General features: G+C 36.3%; 1 protein-coding gene across 6 annotated transcripts in view; it reads right to left on the bottom strand.

Moving 5' to 3' along the window:
• Positions 1–21317, bottom strand: part of ARHGAP20 (Rho GTPase activating protein 20) — a 172648-nt gene that overhangs the window by 47166 nt on the left and 104165 nt on the right. For 5 of the 6 annotated variants that reach the window (XM_057748498.1, XM_057748499.1, XM_057748503.1 and 2 more), the window contains one exon: positions 11889–12038. In XM_057748498.1, coding sequence (XP_057604481.1) covers positions 11889–12038 — 150 coding nt within the window. Of the gene's footprint in view, positions 1–11888; positions 12039–21317 lie in introns of those variants that run through there. The other variant, XM_057748502.1, reaches the window with a different exon arrangement.

The following is a 21317-nucleotide window of genomic DNA, read 5'->3' as shown; positions in this document are numbered from 1 at the left end:
TAGCTGGGAACCATATGTCACTGAGTTGAGGTGCCTAAGGAAACAAAGACTCCAGAGGAAATGGTTATAAGAAGAAAGTGGGGAGGCTTGTTCCTAGGCACCAAGATTTTTACATCAGCTAAGATACCTGCAGCCCACAAGTGGCAAGAATCAGAGCATCTCTGGATGTCAAAGAACAATTCTGGGCATAGAAGAGATAATGTCACAGTGACCACAAGAGACTGAAGGTCAGAAGCTTTTCATCTGTTTTGTAGACATCACAGAAATCTCCGTATTCTGGTTCTACCCTAAGAAAACAGGGTTTCCAATAAAGAAGAAAATTTGATTTCCTAAAAGCCTTGGCAAAATGGGGGCTCAATTTAATTTAATTTGATCTACACTTAAACAGGCATTTACTGCATATCTGAGTTCGTAGAATAAGATTCACACTAGGTACCTAAGTTAAAATGTTATCCTTCTGATTCCTCCTATAGATAGATCACTGTCAGATTAAAATACTTTACCTTCTGAAAAATGTTCCCATTTTACTACACAGTTATGTAGTAGTATGTATTTAAAATTAAAGTCCAGTTCCTATTTTTCTGACAGATATAGATTCTAGGTTTATGAATCAGGGTCCAAGTAGTGATGGAGATATGAAATTCTTTTCAGCCTTTTTCAAGATGTAGTATCTACTCCATTTCCCAAGGTAAAACATGGAAAGTTCACATTTATTGGCTGCTCTTTCCCCAATTTGACTTAATTGGGAACTCCTTACAGATTCTAAACATTGATTTTCAGTCTTAGATTTCAAAGCTATTAGTCTACATATTTGTTTCTATATAGATATTAGAGTGACTGGTTATGAAAGACTGCTTCTTGAGCTGCTAGCCTGACAGCATTTGAAAGTGATCATGAACTGTATTTTCTTAATTTTTACTGATATATAAATGATTTCTGATGTTCTTTACACCTTGGTAAAGATCTGAGCCACTCTCTTACATCATTTCAGGCTGAAAAATTTCTGTCAGCATTTTTTTCTGTCAGCATTTCGTACAGTTCTGCCAGCAATAAATTCTTAGAGTTTAAAAAACATGTTTATTTCACTTTCATTTTTGAAGGATATTTTTGCTAGATATAGTATTCTAGATTGAAAGCTTTTTCTTTAAATACTTAATTTTTCAATTGAAGTATAGTTGAATTATGCTATATTTGTTTCAGGTGTACAGCATAGTGATTCACTATTTTTATAGATTAAATTCCTTTAAAAGTTATTATAAAATAATAATTCCCTGTGCTGTGCTATATATCCTTGTTGCTTATCTGTTTCACACATAGTAGTCTGTATCTCTTAATCCCATACCCCTAATGTGCCCCTCCCCACTCCCCTCTCCCCACTGGTAACCACTACTTTGTTTTCAGTATCTTTGAGTCTGTTTCTGTTTTTCTATTTCCATTCATTTGTTTTACTTTCTAGATTCCACATATAAGTGATACTATACAGTATTTGTCTTTCACAGACGAATATCACCAAGCATAATATTCTCAAGGTCCATTCACAATGCTGCAGATGGCAGAATTTCATTCTTTTTTATGTCTGAGTAAAACTCCATTGTGTGTGTACCACATCTTTATCCATTCATCTGTCGATGGACACTTGGGTTGCTTCCATATCTTGGCTACTTTACAATGCCACTATAAAATTTGGGTACATGTATCTTTTTGAATTAGTATTTTTGTTTCTTTCTGGATATATGCCCAGGAGTGGAATGGCTGGATCTTAGGGTAGTTCTATTTTTAACTTTTTTGAAAACCTCCATACTGTTTTCCACAGTGGTTGCACCAATTTACATTCTCTCCAACAGTGTACAGGGGTTCCCTTTTATCCACACCCTTGAAAACATTTGTTATTTGTGTTCTTGTTGATGACAGCCATTCTGAAAGGTGTGAGGTGATATCTCATTATTGTTTTGATTTGAATTTCTCAAACAGTTAGTGATGTTGAGCATCTTTTCGTGTGCCTGTTGAAAGTCATCTTTGGAAAAATGTCTATTCAGGTCTTCTGCCCATTTTGGGATTGGGTTGTTTTTTTGATACTGAGTTGTATGAGCTGTTTAAATACTCTAGATATTAATCCCTTTTTGATCATATCATTTAAAAATACCTTCTCCCAATCTGTAGGGTGTCTTTTTCTTTTGTCAATGGTCTCCTTTGCTATGCAAAAGCTTTTAGTTTAATTGGGTCTCATTTCTTTCTTGTTGCTTTTATTTATTTTGCCTTAGGAGATAGATAAAAAAATATTGTTACTGTTTATGTCAAGGAGTGTTCTGTCTATGTTTTCTTCTATGAGTTTTATGGTTTCTGGTCTTTCATTTAAGATCTTTAATCCATTTTGACTTTATTTTTGTATACAGTACGAGGGGATGTTCCAATCTCATTGTTTTACATGTATATGTCCAGTTTTCCTAGTATCACTTACTGAAGAGACTTTATTTTCTCCATTGTATTCTCTTGCCTGCTTTATTGTAGATTAATTGACCATAAGTGTGTGGGTTTATTTCTGGGCTGATCTATGTGTCTGTTTTTGTGTCAGTATCATGCTGTTTTGATTACTGCAGCTTTGTAGCATGGTTTTGAAGTCTGCAATGGTGATACCTCCAGCTTTGTTCTTTTTTCTCAAGATTGCTTTGGCAATTCAGGGTCTTTTATAGTTCCATATGAATATTAGGATTATTTGTTCAGTTCTGTGAAAAATGTCATGGGTATTTTCATACAGATTGCATTACATCTGTAGATTGCTTGGGGTAGTATGGCCCCTTTAACAATATTAATTCTTCTAGTCTAAGAGCATGAGATATCTTTCCATTTCTTTGTATCATCTTCAACTTCCTTCAATGTTTTATAGTTTTTAGTGTATAGGTCTTTCCCCTCGTTGGTTAAGTTTATTCCTAGGCATTTTATTCTTTCTGATGTGATTATAAACAGGACTGTTTTCTTGCTTTCTCTGATAGTTCAGTATTAGTGTATAGAAAAGCAACAGATATATGTATAGTAATCTCGTATCCTGCAATTTTGCTGAATCCATTTATTAGTTCTAATAATTTTGGGTGGAGACTTTAAGGTTTTCTATATAAAGTATCCTGTCATCTGTAAATAGTGAGTTCTACTTCTTACCTTCCACTTTGGATGCCTTTCATTTCTTTTTCTTGTCTGACTGCTGTGGCTCAGACTTCCAATACTATGTTAAATAGAAGTGGTGTGAGTGGGCATCTCGTCTTGTTCCTGAATTTAAAGGAAAGGCTTTCAGCTTCTCACCATTGAATATGATGTTGGCTCTGGGTTTGTCATAATATTCTTTATTATGTTGAGATATGTTCCCTCTAATCCAATTTTGATGAGTGTTTTTACATGAATGGGTGTTGAATTTTGTCACATGCTTTTTCTGAGTCTTGAGATGATCATGTGATTTTTATCTTTCTATGTGTTAATGTGGTATATCACACTGATTGATTTGTAAACGCTGAACCATCCTTGTGTCCCTGGAGTAAATCCCACTTCATCATGGTGTATGATTCTTTCTATATACTGTTAGATTCCATTTGCTAACATTTTGTTAAGGATTTCTGCATGTATGTTCACCAAAGATATTAGACTGTAAGTTTCTTTTTTTGTAGTTTCTTTGTCTGCTTCTGGTATCAGGGTAATGGTGACCTTGTAGAATGTGTTTGGGAGTGTCCTCTCCTGTTCAATTTTTTGAGAGAGTTTGAGGAGGATAGGAAATTAGCTCTTCTTTATATGTTTGGTAGAATTTCCCTGTGAAGGCATCTGGTCCTGGAATTTTCTTTGCTAGCAGTTTTTTTTTTTCTTAAATCACAAATTCAATTTCAGTTCTAGTGGTCAGTCTGTTCAAATTGTCTGTTTCCTCTTGATACAGTGTTAGCAGGTTGTATGTTTTTAGACTTTTGTCTATTTCTTCTACGTTGTCCAATTTGTTGGCATACAACTCTTCACAGAATTCTTTTATGACTTCAGTATCTCTGTGGTATTGGCTGTTATTTCCCTGCTTTCATTTCTTATTTTGTTTCTTTAGTGAGCCTAGCTAAAGGTTATCAATTTTGTCTCTTTTCAAAAAGCCAGCTCTTGTTTTCATTGATATTTTCTATTTTTTTGTCTCTATTTTATTTGTTTCCTTTCTGATCCTTATTGTTTGCTTCCTTCTGCTGACTTTGGGCTTTCTTTATTCTTCTCTTTCTATTCCTTTAGATGGTAGGTTAGGTTGTTTAAGATTTTTCTTATTTCTTAAGGAAGGCCTGTATTGCTATAAGCTTCCCTCTTAGAACTGTTTTTGCTGCATCCTATAGATTTGGAGTGTTGTTTCCATTTTCATGCATCTCAAGGTATTTTCTCATTTATTCTTTGATTTTATCATTGCCATTTGCTTTTTTAGTAGCATGTTGTTTAGTCTCCAAGTATTTGTGCTTTTCACATTTTTCTTTCTGTAATTGTTTTCTAGTTGTTATTGGAAAAGATGCTTGATATAATTTTTATCCTGTTAAATGTGTTGACACTTGTTTTCTGGCCTAGTATGTGATCTATCCTGGAGAAAAGTTCCATGTACACTTGAAAAGAATGTGTATTCTGCTGGTTTTGGTTGGAGTGTGCTGTAACTATCTATTAAGTCCACCTGGTCTATTATGCCATTTAAACCACTGTTGCCTTAATGATTTTCTGTCTGGATGATCTGTCCATTGATGTAAGTGGGGTGTTAGCATCCCCTACTATTACTGTAGTATTGTCAGTCTCTCCCTTTATGTCTTTTCGTATTTGCTTTACATATTTAGGTGCTCCTGTATTGGGTGCAAATATATTAACGAGTATAATAGTCTCTTCTTGTATTGATCACTTTATGATAAAGTAATGCCTTTTTTGTCTATTTTTTAAAATTTTTTAATCTCTTTATTGGAATATAATTGCTTTACACTCTTGTACCAGTTTTTGAGGTACACCAAAGTGAATCAGCTGTATTTATACATATATCCCCATATCCCCTCCCTCCCACAACTCCCTCCCATGCTCCCTGTCCTGGCCCTCTAAAGCATCACCCATCATTGAGTTGATCTTCCTTTGTTATACAGCAACTTCCCACTAGCTATCCATTTTACATTTGGTAGTGCATCTGTGTCTATGCTACTCTCTCACTTCATCCCAGCTTCCCCTTAGCCCCCACCCCCTACCCCAGCCCTGTGCCCTCAAGTACATTCTTTACATCTGTTATAGGTTTCTAAACAATCAGTTTTGTCTGCTTGAATATTACTACTCCAGCTTTCCGATTTTTCCCATTTGTATGAAATATCTTTTTCCATCCCCTCACTTTCAGGCTGTGTGTGTCCTTAGCTCTGAAGTGAGTCTCTTGTAGGCAGCACATACGTGGGCCTTTTTTTTTTTTTCTTTTAAATCCAACCAGCCACCCTATGTCTACTGATTGCAGCATTTAGTTCATTGACATTTAAGGTAATTGTTGAGAGGTTTGTACTTATTGCCATTTTATTACTTGTTTTCTGGTCGTTTTTGTAGTTCTTCTCTTGTCATTTCTTCTTTTTCTGTTCCTTCCATTGTGATTTTATGGTTTTCTTTAATAGTATGCTTGTGCTCCTTTCTTTTTACTTTTTGAGTATGTATTTCAGGTTTTTGATTTGCAGTTACCATGGAGTTCCTATATGTTGACTTACAACTACATCTACTTGTTTTATTTATTTATTTTTAAATTTATGTATTTATGTATTTATTTACTTATTGGCTGTGTTCAGTCTTCATTGCTGGACACAGGTTCTCTCTAGTTGTGATGAGCGGGGGCTACTCTTCACTGTGGTGTGTGGTCTCCTCATTGTGGTGGCTTCTCTTGTTGCAGAGCACAGGTTCTAGGTGCATGGGCTTCAGCAGTTGTGGCACATGGGCTCAACAGTTGTGGCTCATGGGCTCTAGAGCACACACTCAATAGTTGTGGTGCATGGGCTTAGCTGCTCCATGGCATGTGGTATCTTCCTGGGGCAGGGATTGAACCCATGTACCCTATATTGCAGATTCTCAACCACTGCACCACCTAGGAAGTCCCATCTACTTGTTTTAAACTGTAGTCATTTAAGTTCAAATACATTTTAAAAGATGTAAATTTTTACTCCCTCTCCTACATTTTGTGTTTTTGATGTCATATTTTACATTTTCATGTTTTTCCCTTAACTGTTTATTGTAGTTATAGCTACTTTTACATTTTTTGTCTTTTTATTTTCATACTAGCTTATTTAAGTGGTTGATCCTCAGTCCTTACTATTTATTTGTCTTTCCTTGCAGGGATTATCCCTTTCCTATACATTCTTATTTTCCACTTAGAGAAGACCCTTTAACATTTATTTTAGAGTAGGTTTAGTATTGATGAACTCTTTCAGTTTTTGCTTTCTGAGAAGTCCTTTATCTCTTCTTTGACTCAAATGATAATCTTGCTGTGTAGAGTATCACAGGTTGCAAGTTCTTCCCTTTCAATGTTTTGAAAACATCTTGCCACTCCTTCCTGTCCTGTTTGGGAACCTCTGTGCTTCCTTACCTGGGTAACTGCTGCTCTCTTCAGGTTGGGAAGTTTTCAGCCATAATTTTATAAAATATATTTTGAATCCCTTTCTCCCTCTCTTCTCCTTCTGGGACCCCTACAATGTGAATGTTGGTAAGCTTTATGTTATCCCTGAGATCTTTTAAACTTTTCTCATTTAAAAATTTCTTTTTCTGTTCTGATCAGGTGGTTTTTATTATTCTATCTTCCAGGTCACACAGTCTGCTATTCCTTCTAGTGTGTTTTTAATTTTGGTTATTGAATTCTTCATTTCTAACTGGGTCATTTTATATTTTCTAGCTGAGACAAAGTGAGAGAGTAGCATAGACATATATATACTACCAACTGTAAAATAGATAGCCAGTGGGAAGTTGCTGTATAACAAAGGGAGTTCAACTCGAGGATGGATGAAGCCTTAGAGGACTGGGACGGGGAGGGTGGGGGTGAGTCGAGGGAGGGAGGGAGGGAATACGGGGATATGTGTAAAAAAACAGATGACTGAACTTGGTGTACCTCAAAAAAATAATAAATAAATAAATAAATAAATAAATAAATAAATAAATAAATAAATAATTTTTTTCAATGTGTTCATTTATCTTCCCCTATTCCAGCTAATATTTTTTATTATAAATGCTTTGAGTTCTTTGTCTGATACACTGTTTATTGGTTTCATTATTTCTCTCAGGGTTTTCTCCTGATTCTTCAATTGGGACCAGTTCTTCTGCCTTTTCACTTTACTTAACATTCTCTGACTCCACGAATTTTGGTGAAACAGTTACCTATTAAATTCTTGAAATGGTGTAGTTATGTGGGAGTGTCCCTATACTGTGTGTGTCCAGTGCCTTTGGTGGGAGAGCTGGATTTGATGTGAACTCAATTCACATTTTTGCTCAGTGTGTGCCGGCAGCTACAGCCTTGGTAGTGAGTGTGACTGGAGATGGATAGGCTAGAGCTGAAGCCACATGTAAGGCAGCACTTCCTCTCTACTCAATAGATCTCAAATTGCTACAGCAGAAGCCCTGAGGTTCAGGCCTGAGCTGGCTCTGTTCCTGTTAAGTGTGTGCTTTCACTTCTCCAAGCACTAAGACCCTTGCTCCAGAGTGGGGGCAGTGATGATGCAAGGGGGGCCCATGTGGGCTCTTGGCTCATGTTGGCCTCAGACAGGTATCTGAGCTGTCTCCGATCTGCTGCCTGTGAAGGAATCTGCAATTGTTTCTCTAATTCTGCTCACAGGCAGCCTTGGGTCCAAATCCGCTTTGTTCTTCTGCCTCCTCTGCTGCCCCCATCCTGTTGGGGAACTGTACTGCAGGACAGGCAGCGTCCACGATAACTCTCTCCATATATCAGGGAGTGAGCAGAAATAGACTAGCTGTCGTCAGAGTTCTGGGCTGTTTCTGATGCACTACTTAAGTAAGGGCCGACAATGGCCACTGCAACCCCACCCAGATGTCACCCTGGGGCCGAGTTGCCTTTAGTGGTCCAATCTCTGTCCCTAGTCATGGCAGCTCTTGCTTCAGTGGGGAGTCACAATATGGAGTAAGTAGGGCTTGAGCATTTTCTCTGCCAGGGCACAGCACACACAGAGGTAGTCATGGGAAACTGGCACTGGAGGGATTCTCTATGGGTTCTCTCCATCCTCCCTCAGGGGCAAGCCACTGTGTGTGTGTGTGTGTGTGTGTGTGTGTGTGTGTGTGTGTATGGGTATATCTGTGTGCGTTTGTGAGTGTGTGTCTGTGTGTTTCTACGTATGGGTATGTACATGCCTGCAAGCAGAGACCAGGTTTCCCACAGCCCTCCTGTTAGTTCCAGTAGTCCTCCAACCAGCCAAGGGGGCTGGTCTCCCCTGTGTAGGATGTCAGGAGTGGGATGCTCAATCTGTGGCCTGAACTGCTCATTCCCCAGGGTAGGTCTCTGCCCATGTAGTCTCCCTTTTCCTGGACTTGTCACTTTTCTTCCCTTCCTACCTGATTACATGTGGATCTTTCTTATAGCCTTGGTTGTATAGGAGTCTTTTTGCCAGTTTCCAGTTAGTTTTCAGTGAGAATTATTCCACACATAGATGTATTTTTGATGTGTTCGTGGGGGGAGGCAAGTTCCACATCCTCCTACTCTGCCATCTTGATCAATCCTATAAGTCTTCTTTAAACACTTTAAAGATGCCATTCCACTCACCTCTGAAATAGTCACGATTTCTGATGAAAAAACTACAGTGATGCAAATTATTGTTCCACTATATGTAATGTGGTAGGTTTTTTTTTCTGGCTGCTTTCATGATTTTCTCTTAACTTTGGTTTATAGCAGTTTGTCTATAACATGAATAGGTAAAGTTTTCTTCATATTACTCCTATTTAGAGTTCATAAAGCTTACATTTATGTCTTTCACCAAATTTGGGAGGTCTTAAAACCATTATTTCTAAAATATTTATCCTGCAATATTCCCTCTCTCTCCTCTTTCTGGAATTCCCATTACATGTATATTACACATTTTGGTTTTCCTACAAGTCTCTGATGCATTTTTCATTAAAAAAATCTTTTTTTCCTCTATTCCTCATTTCTATTAATATGCCTTCAAATTCACTGACACATTTTTCTTTCATTTCCATTTTGCAGCTAAAGCCACAGAAGGGATTTTTTAAAAAAAAAATTAAGATATAATTTTTAGTTCTAGAATTTTCATTTGGCTTTTAAAAATATTTTCTATTACTCTGCTGAGATCCTCCTATCTTTTCATTCATTTCAAGTGGCTTTTCCTCAGCTACTGAGCACAGTTCAAGAGCTGCTTTAAAGTTCTTTTACAGAAATTCCAACAAACAGATCATCTCAGGATTGGCTTCAATTTATCATCTTTTTCCTTTCCAGGTTCTTCATATGTTACCAAATTTTAGATTACATTCTAGACATTATGAATGTTTTGTTTTGGAGACTGAGTTTTGTTATATTTGCAAAATAATGTTGATGTTTTTGTTTTAACAGACAACTAACTTTATTAGATTCAAGCTGCAAACTCTATTTCACATTCTGTGTTGAGCAGCACCTCAGTTCAATTCTTCTAGCCTTAGCTTCAAGCTGCTTTAAAGTCTGTTCCATCCATGCATGTGTGGTTCAGCATTCAGCCAGAGACTTGGGCAGAGTCTAAACAAAATATCTAGAGCTTCCTTTCTCTGATACTCTTCTTTTTGAGATTTCCTCCCTCACGTTCCTGTGGTGTGGCTGACCCAGACTCTGTACTTTGGTGTTTCCGCCCAGAAAGACTGGATTTTTGCCAGTTTAATTGCCCTGCACCATGATGTGGCTTACAGACTGCCTTAAAACAGGAAACTCACCCAGTGCTGGTGCCACGTTCTAAGTTTCCATTCTTCTCCAAAATCTGCCAACTTTTGTTCACTTTCCAGAACCTTCAGGGAGTTGTTGTCTGTGTTTTGTTCAGTTTACAGTTGTTATCTGTAGAGTGGTTAGTCTGTTAAGACTTCACTCTGCCATACCAGAGTCTGAACTCTTCAAAACTACTTTATTTTTTTTTTAAAAGAGTAATCTTTTAATATTGAAATAATTTTAGATTTTCAGAAAAGTTGCAAAGATAGGACAGCGAATCCCTGTATACCTCACACCCAGTTTTAGTTCCCTCTAGTGTTGTCCTCTTACATTATCATGGCACATTTGTTAAACTAAGAAACCAATATTGGTATATTACCATTAACTAAACTATTCAGATTTCACCAGTTTTTCCATTAATGTCTGTTTTCTATTCTAGGATGGATCCCAGGATACCACACAACATTTAGTTATCATGTCTCCTTAGTGACCTCTTCTGTGTCTTTTCCTGGTTGTTATTATTTTTTTTTTTTTCCTTGATAATTTTGAGGCTTACTGGTCAGGTAACCCTGCAGAACATCCCTCAGTTTGGGCTTGTCTGATATTTTTCACAGGATCAGGCTGGGGTTATGGGTTTGGGGGAGAAATACCACAGAAGTGAACTGCTTCTCATCACACTGTGTCAAAGCATAGATGATATTCACACAACATCACTAGTGATGGTAACTTAATCACTTGGTTAAAATACTATATTTTTTGAGGAATTACAATGTATGCAAAACTTGTTTCTACATTTTCTCTTCTTAAAAAAGTTTTATGGAAACTCCTTGATTAAAGACATCATGTAGTCCCACCCCTCACTTGAAATTGATTCCTTTTAGCTGTAAACTCCAAGGATATTAAACAATAGGAAATGATAATATCTAGAGAAGCCTGTCATGGAAAAGAAGATATGCAGAGAGTGATACAAATACATGTTTCTTCCAAATAAGTTCTTAAAATCTTGTGGTAGGTCAATAGTGCATAATAGAATTTAACAGCATGCCTTTCCTTTATTAGAAGATTAACAGCTTAAAAAATTTAGTTATCTGGTTTTAGGATGATGCCTGAGGAGTTTGATGGCAGTGAGAAGAAGTAGGAAGAAAAGCTCTTTTAAGTGTAAAACAAATATTGGACTTGAGGGTACAACTGTTCAAAATCATAAGTCTGAGTTTTGGTATGCTCACTCTGACCTGAAAAGTGCCAATTCAGCATGTTCAGATAAGAGCACAAAGATTCTCCATTCGTACATTTTCCAACTCCATCCCAGCCAAGGAGTGAGTCTTAGGAAACTGACTTTCACTCTTTGAATCACAAATTTGCTTCTGATTGTCACATCTCTATGGATACCAAGTCAGAACATGATGTAGCAACCACATTATTGCATGACATTAAATTTATTTCTATAATCAAGAACTATTTTTTTAAGAAAATTTGTGAGTGTAAACCAGTTATTCAAGCTTAATTGGAATATAAAATTTGTTTCATTATAAAGTCTGTTTCAGTGGTTTAAAAAGCCAACTTTAAAGCTCAATATATAAAAAAATACCTAAACATGAGGGGAGGGGATGTTGGAGAGGGGTGTTCTAGAGCTCTGACCGCTCTGATTCCTCTTTCATGGTTTTTGAGGTGTTTCAGAGGCCCCTTTAAAAATCACAGCTTCTAAATGATTCCACGAGTTCTCAACATTTACCACTACATTTTACATTTTTTAATGAAAAACTCTTTGGGAGAAACATAAGGCATACAGGTGCACCAAAAGATGAGTTACTGGCTTCAGAATACAAATGAACTTATCTACAAAACAGAATAGATCAATCACAATAAAATATTTTTCTTTAAAAACTTAGGGGAACAAAACTGAATTAACTTTTTCCTCTCATCCTAGAAATTACATAGCTGACTGTATTTCATAGTCGCTAACCAGTGTGAATACAGGACAAACAATGGTTCTCACCTGAAAGTGGCCACAAAGTTCACTGTGGGCCAGCCTAGGACAAAGGATTTCATGGCATTGGTGTTGCCTTCTCCCACTTCATCCACACAGCTTGCTGTCCACATGTCACTTAATTTTATTTTATTTTTTATCTTAAAGTTGTTGTTATATCTAGAAAGATAAAAACCAGACAAGTTTTTTTTTATTATTTTGTTTCTTAAATTTTATTTATTTTATGAGAACTTCTGTACTTATAATAAGAGGACAGTTTCCACTAGTCATGGGCAAAGAATGTCTTATTCGTTGTTTTTACCTTCAGTGCCTACCACAGTAAATTGTTTTTTTTTCCTTTAAGAACTTTTATTGAGATACAATTGACATACAATAAACTGCATATATTTAAAGTGTACAATTTGATATTTTTTTATTAGTAATGTATACAAGGCAATCCCAATCTCCCCATTCATTCAATACATTGTTATATGTGTTGCTAACTTAGCCCAAAAAGGCCTTTGGGACCTTTGGCATATTGGTCCTCATGCCTGCATTTATGGCAGCAAATATCCATAAACTGGCAACTTTATTTTTCTATATAGTGAGCATTGCATTTGGATCAAAAAACCTAATTTTAAACTTACTGCTGTTATAAAAAATTAATTCATTTATTATTTATAACTCACTTATTTCCAAAAATATGTGAGTGGTTGAATAAAAGGTTAGATATAAACATTTATTAAAATATTTATAAAATTTTCACCTTATATGCACTAAAAATACAACCTGGAATTAGAGAAATTTACAATGCATTTCCAACCGAGTGGTTATACGATTTTCTTTTTATTTATTTATTTATTTATTTATTTATTTATTTATTTATTTATTTTTTGGGGGGGTACACCAGGTTCAATCATCCGTTTTTATACACATATCCCCATCTTCCCTCCCTTCCTTGACTCCCCCCGGTTATACGATTTTCTAGTCTTTAGAAGCAAAGATTATTTTAAATTTCCTTTTTTAAGATTTTTTTTCTCTTACCATTTCCCCTTATATTTTGGCTAAAATTGAAAAAAACGCAGCTTAAAAATAGACCTTAAACTAAACTGAAAAGAAAAAAAAAGAGACAAGGAAGTATTATATTTAAGTAGAGTTGATACAATTAATATTTATCTCTGGGTACCCAGAAGGTGATCAACTTTTAAACCGGCAATGAAATTGCTTTTAGACAATTTCTATCTAATCCCCCTTGCAACCCTGATATTGAAACCATAATATCTCTTGACTTAGTTCACAGATTTAATACTCATGATGGACCTGAGACTTAAATAGTTAGAAGGCACTGGTAAGGATAAAGAGAAACATTGGTACTTCCTATCATTCAAGCCATTTATGGAAACACTAAAAGCTAAAATGAAATCAAAGATGCTTCATATGGAAGTATCCCTAAAACTCCTCATGGAATATTTAAAGCTAAAATTCTTCAGTAGGATTTATAAAATGAAAAGGATTTTTCAGGAACTATACATGAAGGATAATCTACAAGGGTGAGTCAAAAATTATCTGCATTCTGGTTATATTAAAATTTCTGTTGGCTGCACTGTCTTATCAACACCTTCCGTTCAAGGCTACTGTCTCCGCAGTCACTGCTGTGCAGGTGTGAAGGTGTTACATCAGTTCATTTGTAACTGGGGTGTGAGCAAAAATGGATGCCCCACGTGTGATTTGCACAAAAGAAGAGCAGCGTACAGTGATTCCTTTTTTTGTGGTCTGAGGGTGTGAACGTCCACACACTTCTGCCCACACTGTCGACACTCTGCAAAAACTTTGTTTTGAGGTGTTAAAGAATCCTCCCTATAGTCCTGATCTTGCTCCACCAGACTTTCACCTGTTTGGTTCCCTGAAAGCAGCCCTATGAGGATGAAGATTAACTTCTGATGCAGAAGTGAAGACAGTGGTGCATTCGTGGCCTGCAGCTCAGCCTAAAACATTTTTTAAAGAGGGAATATGAAAGCTTGTTGATATATGGACAAAGTGTATTGAAAAGCAAGGAGATTATGTCGAAAAATGATGTATTTGTCTTTTCTAAAAGTTAATTAAAAGAAATTCTACAGCCAGAGTGTGGATAATTTTTGACTAACTCTCGTAGATTCAAAGCCACATCTATGCTTCCCATAGGGCACACAATGTAAGTAATAATACAAAAGTGCCTCATGGCACAGTGGCTTCATTCTGTATTTCATTTCAATATTTTTCACCCTATTGCTATAAATCATTAGATTTTTTTAAAAGCAAAATCCTTTTTTTTTTCTTTTAAAAATCTTGCTTCCTGACGGCAGCTATTTAGGTAATATAAAACTGAAATTACAAATCTTTTGGAAGGAAAAGTATGTTTCCATATCTGTTTTTATACATTTTGAGTTTTTTTAATGCAGGCCTCTCTTTATATTAAATACTTCAGATACCATGTGGGAACTTGTATAACTATTGATCTGGAAAAAGTCATTCCAACGATTCCTTCCCGAGATCAATAAAGTGCCAAGATTATCTATCTCCTTATACAAAAAATAAGGAGCTGTCTAAAAGTGTAAACAATACTTCCATTCTAATGGTCAATACTTATTGAGAACTTACCATCTGCCAGTCACTGTTAACACTTTACACATATTATTTAGTTTAATCCTCAAACATTTTATAGATAAGTACATGTTGTCACAGGGAGCAGAACTAGAATCTGAACCTGAGCAGGGTTGACTCTTGAGCTTATTTATGCTTATAACCATTATGCATCTATAAAAAGCCCTAGATATAGCCATTCTTACAAAGCACCTGGAGGGGACTTTGTTTCCATGAAGTTCTCTTCAGCTTTACTATCTTAAAATCTTACTTTTTCAAATCTCCTTACTTACAAGGCTTTCTAATGGGACTGTTCATTACGGAGGTGGGGGAGAAATCTCATGAACATTTATGTCCATAAAGCTAGAGGTACTAGTTTAAAAATATTTAAAACAAGTATTCCAATAAAGCTTTATATTAAAATGGATAGTCTTAGGGTCACAGTGTGTTTCTTCAGATTTTTCACTCTCAATTTCCAATAGCATTAGATTATTCCAATAGAAACTTAAAAGTATGAATTCCAGTGAACTGTTGAAATACACATGATTCTAGGCAGATTTCCCTCTATTCTAAGATGGAGATGTTCCATTACATACATTTTGGGGTAGAGAACGTGGTATATTCTACAAGTATCTGATGGTAATTCTACTGGTAATGAATTAATAATCAGAACTGTTTTTTCTCATCTTTTTGACCTACACAGATGTCATCATTACTTCCTTATTTGTTTAGGAAATAAAATATGAGAATAGTGATGGTTTAAGAGGGTGTGAAATAACAACTTTCATTTCCTTTTAGTAAATTCCAAATAGGTGCTCTATGGCTATTAACTGAGACAATATCAGCCTCTTTCTAGATACTCTGATGCTCATAAACATTGTTTTAAAAAAAGTAAAGCCTTAATTCTATAGAAAAAATAACTTTTAATTTAGCTTTCTAATGAATATCAAAAGTGGTACCTAAGGTCACATCCAGCTTTAATACTAATTCTAATTCAGTATGGAAAAGAATGACAATAAATTCAAAACAATTTTAGGCAAACACTGGCAACTTTCAGTATAAAATGGAGCAAATAAAATACCTTAGGCAAAGAAAGAAAGACTTTTAAAACCCTCTGTATTACTGTACTCACTAAAATCCACTTTGACTAAATAAATATGTGGCAGCTGGCCAATTATTTATCCCACTTGAATTTATTTCTATAGCATCAACTTAAGTACTGAAAGCAGTTTCCAAATGGGGCCTGAAGATGAGCTGAGGCAATACTGAACTACTTCTTGGTTGCTGTTTATTTCAGAAAAATTAAATTCTTTCATAAGAATGATCTGTGAATATATTAAAATGTTTGCTATGAAAATGATTATTTAAGCAATTTCCTGAAAAACTGTGGTAAAAGTTTTTGCAAGATGGCAGTATTCAACAGTAATGATAATCTCTTCAAATTTGTTTTCTCTCTCTCAAGGGTCTTGAGTTCATGCCCCCACAAAATTTACTTAGGCCACTCATACTCTTTAATATCCCCAATAAATGTAGACAGTACTTAAAGAATCTTTCATGAATGGAATCTCTTATATAAGAACAGCAAGAAACAAACTGACATAGATTTTGTCACTACATAAAAACATTTAAGTGGATGCAAAAGCAGTATACAGAAAAAGATGGTGTACACCTTATGTGAGAAAGATAATCAGAATAAAATGTCTGCTTAGAAATAGATGATACGCACATATTTTGCCAATATATTTAAAATGACAATTTTCTAGTGGGAAAGAAACTGTCTTTATGTAAAAGGTCTTCACCAAAATATTATATAGGTTAAATAAAACCACTCAGACACTAGCAATATTCAGAACAATAAATGACTTCAGGTAAGAAAACAAAAGTTTTCTATTATAAATATTATCATAATTGTTGAGGAAAAAAATCCCCCAAAGGTGAAGTAAAATGTTCCCTTGTTAAGAACTCAATACACGTTACAAATGAATAGTCTTTAAGGTCCTAAAGTGCAGGAAATGGATTATTATAATAAGTTTTAACTGTTTGCTTATCTACATCCAGGTTGAGCACAAAGCTGTGTACATAATGAGTACAATGTGGAACGAGTACAATGTGGAAACGTTACTGGGAGTAAGGCCTAGATTAAAGCCCCATCTCGGCCATCTCCTAGTATCAGACCTTGGACAAATCTGCCGGAGTCTCAGTGTTCATTATTTAAAACAACCTTTGTCTTGAGGGATTGCTAGGAAAATTAAACAAGATCTCAGTGATTCTCTTTATTAATATAATTGGCAGTCAGAATCCACGCAACACATTTTAAATAAAGAAATGGTAAATGATGTACATTAAAAAAATAATGCTCTGTTCTCCTCTATCAATAGCACAGAGCTTCAAATGGATCTATAACAAAAGCTTGAATGGTGAACTTCTCTCTATATTCCCCAAAATATCATATTCACTTTCAAAACTACACTTGCAGGCATTACTTATATTCAAAACACATTCTGGGCTCTGCTGATGTCTAGTGGTTGAAAAAGATACTTGGTAAGATTAATTTTAAGATGAAATATTATCTCACCGTGGTTGAATAAGATACTTGGTAAAATTAATTTTAAGACAAAATATTACCTCACACCTGTTAGGAAGACTATTATCAAAAAAAAAAAAAAAAAACAGAAGAAAGATGGCGGAGAAGTGGAAGGATTTGAAATGCATCCCTCTCCACAGATGCATAAGGAATACACCAAAAGATGCAATAATTCTCACAGAGAACCAGCTGAACACCAGCAAATGACCTCGGACACCAGAAAGGACTCCAAAGATCCTGACATAACTGGGTAGGACAGAGGGAAAAAAAAAAAAAGGAGAAAGAGGAGGAGAAGAAAGGAAAGGGATGGGTCCCACACCCTGGAGTGGGGGGATCTGAAACAGAGGGGAGATTGCTAAATTCGGGGAGATTGCCAAATTCGTCCCTTATCTGACGGGGAAACCCCTTCTCCAACGGGGAATTTCCCTGGGTCAGAAGGGAGGCACTTAGGACTGTTCAAAGAGGGTGAAGCAGCTGAGCTGTGGCAGACAGGAAAGAGGGAGAAACACACAGAGGGTCCACACCACAGCTCAGTGTATCCGGACTGAGAGTGTTGGTTCACAGCTGAACAGGGGCTCTGGGAGCTGGAACGTGGGAATCGGAGAACTGATTCAGGGTGAGAAACATTGTTGGCAGTGGGGAGATGGACTGAGAGGGCAGGAGGGAAGAAATTCGCAGCGGACAATGCCTACCACCACGGAAAGCTGGGTGACCATAGTGGTGGCTGGATACTGCTGACTCACAAGCAGAAGGGAGGAGGCACAGGTGTAGCCTTTCTCTCGGTGCCTGCAGACGAAGGAAGGACAAAGGAAGGACCCTTGTGGGCTGAGCTAATGCACTCAGGGATAACAAAGGCCCCAGGGCGGGGCTGGCCTAGAGTGCCTGCAGCTGAGAGCCAAAAGCCTGCAGAGTGGCCCAGTTCTGTTTACACCTGAGCTGGTGGCATCCCTCTGCAACAGGCACCACTACAGCTGACTGAGCCGCTGTGACCCAGGCAGGGCACCCCAGAGGAGTCACAGCAGGGGGGAGGAGCTGTGGTTGGAGTCGCTCTCTTGGCCTGAGCCGCCCAAGCTGCCATGACCCAGGCAGGGAGCCACTGCTCACTCACTCCCAGGGGAAGGAGCCACTATTGTACCCTCTCTCTCCCCACACACCGGCGCTTACAGACAAACAATAAAGGAAGCTCTGCTGGTAGCAGAGTAATACAAAAAGCCCAAGGTGGGTAGAAGGACACTTACAGCTGAGACCTCAAGGAAACAGAAATATTAGTATTAATTTTATTGATCTGGTCCATTTTGGGATCAGTTCTAGTTTTTCTTTTTTTTAAATTAATTATGATCTTAGTCCTAAGGGATCTACATGTTTCATGACATATATTTTACTCTATTTTTATTTTTAGCCCTTTTATATATTTCTACTTCTAGCTAAGTCTTTTGTAGTGCTGACTGTATCTCTCCTACTTTCTTTTCATCTCCACCTTTTATATTTTACACATTTCTATTTCTTTCTTTTTCTTTTCATATTTCCAGTCACACTATGCTCTTCTGTTGCCCTGTCTTCCATCCTTTTTTGGTTTATTTTATCTTAATATACTTATAAGCAATATTATCGGTCTGCTCTGTTTCCTTGCTTTATTCTCCAGATGACACACTGCTCTGGTATTTACTATTAGGTTTTGTTTTTATCTTAGTTCTAAGTATAATCATCTAATTTCATTCTGAGAATCTTCAGTCTGTCTGGTGGTACTCTTGCTCTTTATTATATTTGATCCTAGCTTTCAATATCTCCCTGGATTTGTGTTTGTGTGTGGTGTTTTTTCATTTGTTTGTTTTTGTTTTTGTTTTATTCTGTTTGGTTTTGAATTTCTGTTGGTTTTCTCTTTGATTGTCTGATAGCATACTGGGGTTCTTCTGTCAAGTCTTTCTAGTACCTTATGTTCTACTGGATTCACTATTTGTGTGTCTTATACATGTAAGTGTTTCCTTGACTTAGTATTTGTTTGATTCAACACTCTGCCATTAATCTGGGGCGTGGACAATCTTCTTTAAACCCCTTCATTGCTGGGACAAGCAACCTCTGAATTTTGGACTACTATGAGAAAACAAAAAATCACCATGCAGGCAAAGAAGCAAGAAGAAAACCCACAAGACAAAATAAATGAAGAGGAAATAGGAAAACTGCCTGAAAAAGAATTCAGAGTAATGATATTAAAGATGATACAAAACCTTGATAACATAATACAGAAAATAAAAGAAACAGTTAATAAGGACTCAGAAGAACTAAAGAGCAAACAAACAGTAATGGACAACAAAATAACTGAAATTAAAAATACTCTAGATGGTATAACCAGCAGAATGACTGAGGCAGAAGAACAAATAAGTGAGTTGGAAGATAGAATGGGGGATATAACTGCCACAGAGCAGGAAAGAGAAAAAAGAATAAAAAGAATGGAAGACAGTCTCAGAGACTGTGATGACAACATTAAGCGTACCAACATTCAAATCACAGGCATCCCAGAAGAAAAAGAAAACAAGAAAGGGTCTGAGAAAATATCTGAAGAGATTATAGTGGAAAGCTTCCCCAACATGGGAAAGGAAATAATTAGTCAAGGCCAAGAAGTGCAGACAGTCCCATACAGAATAAACCCAAGGAAAAATACACCAAGGCACGTATTAATCAAAGTAACGACAATTAAACACAAAGAAAAAATATTAAAAGAAGCAAGAGAAAAGCAACAAATAACATATAAGGGAAAACCCATAAGGATAACAGCTGATCTTTCTGCAGAAACTCTGCAGGCGAGAAGGGATTGGCAGTATATACTGAAATTCCTGAAAAAGAAAAACCTACAGCCAAGAATACTCTACCCAGCAACAATCTCATTCAGATTCGATGGAGAAATCAAAAGCTTTACAGACAAGCAAATGTTAAGAGAATTCAGCACCACCAAACCAGCCTTACAACAATTGATAAAGAAACTTTTCTAAGCAGGAAACACAAGAGAAGGAAAAGACCTACAAAAACAAAAACAAAACAATTAAGAAAATGGTAATAGGAACACACATGTCAATAATTACCTTAAATGTAAATGGATGAAATGCTCCAACCAAAAGACACAGTGTGGCTGAATGGATACAAAAACAAGACCCTTCTATATGCTGCCTACAAGAAACCCACTTCAGACCAAGGGATACATATAGACTGAAAGGAAAGGGATGGAAAAAGATATTCCATGATATGGAAGTCAAAAGAAAGCTGGAGTAGCAATACTCATCTCAGGTAAATTAGACTTTAAAGTAAAGACTATTACAAGAGACAAGGAAGGGCCCTACATAATGATCAAGGGATCAATCCAAAAAGAAAATATAACAATTGTAAATATCTATGCCCCCAACATAGGAGCACCTCAATACATAAGGCAAATGCTAACAGCCATAAAAGGGGAAATTGACAGTAACATAATAATAGTAGGAGACTTGAACACCCCACTTACATCAATGGACAGATCATCCAAATATAACATAAATAAGGAAACACAAGCTTTAAATGATACATTAGACCATCTCGACTTAATTGATATTTATAGCACATTCCATCCAAAAATGACAGAATACACTTTCTTCTCAAGTGCACACGGAACACTTTCCAGGACAGAGCACATCTTGGGTCACAAATCAAGCCTTGGTAAATTCAAGAAAACTGAAATCGTACCAAGCATCTTCTCTGACCTCAACACCATGAGACTACATATCAATTACAGGAAAAAAACTGCAAAAAATACAAACACATGGAGGCTAAACAATATGTTATTAGACAACCAAGAAATCACTAAAGAAATCAAAGAGGAAATCAAAAAATACCTAGAAACAAATGACAATGAAAACACAAAAACTCAAATCCTATGGGATGCAGCAAAAGCATTTCTAAGAGGGAAGTTTACAGCAATACAGTCCTACTTCAAGAAAGAAGAAAAAATCTCATATAAACAACCTAAGCTTACAGCTAAGACAATTAGAGAAAAAGAACAAAGAAACCTCAAAGTTAGCAGAAGGAAAGAAATCATAAAGATCAGATCAGAAATAAATGAAAAAGGAAGGAAGGAAACAATAGCAAAGACTAATGAAACTAAAAGCTGGTTCTTTGAGAAGATAAACAAAATTGATAAACCATTAGCCAAACTCATCAGGAAAATAAGGGAGAAGATGCAAATCAACAGAATTAGAAATGAAAAAGGAGAAGTAACAACAGACACCACA

This window comes from Hippopotamus amphibius, chromosome 9 (assembly GCF_030028045.1).
Source record: "Hippopotamus amphibius kiboko isolate mHipAmp2 chromosome 9, mHipAmp2.hap2, whole genome shotgun sequence".
NCBI lineage: Eukaryota > Metazoa > Chordata > Mammalia > Artiodactyla > Hippopotamidae > Hippopotamus > Hippopotamus amphibius.
The sequence above is the reverse complement of the archived record's forward strand: the minus strand, read 5'-3'. Positions and strand labels throughout refer to the sequence as shown.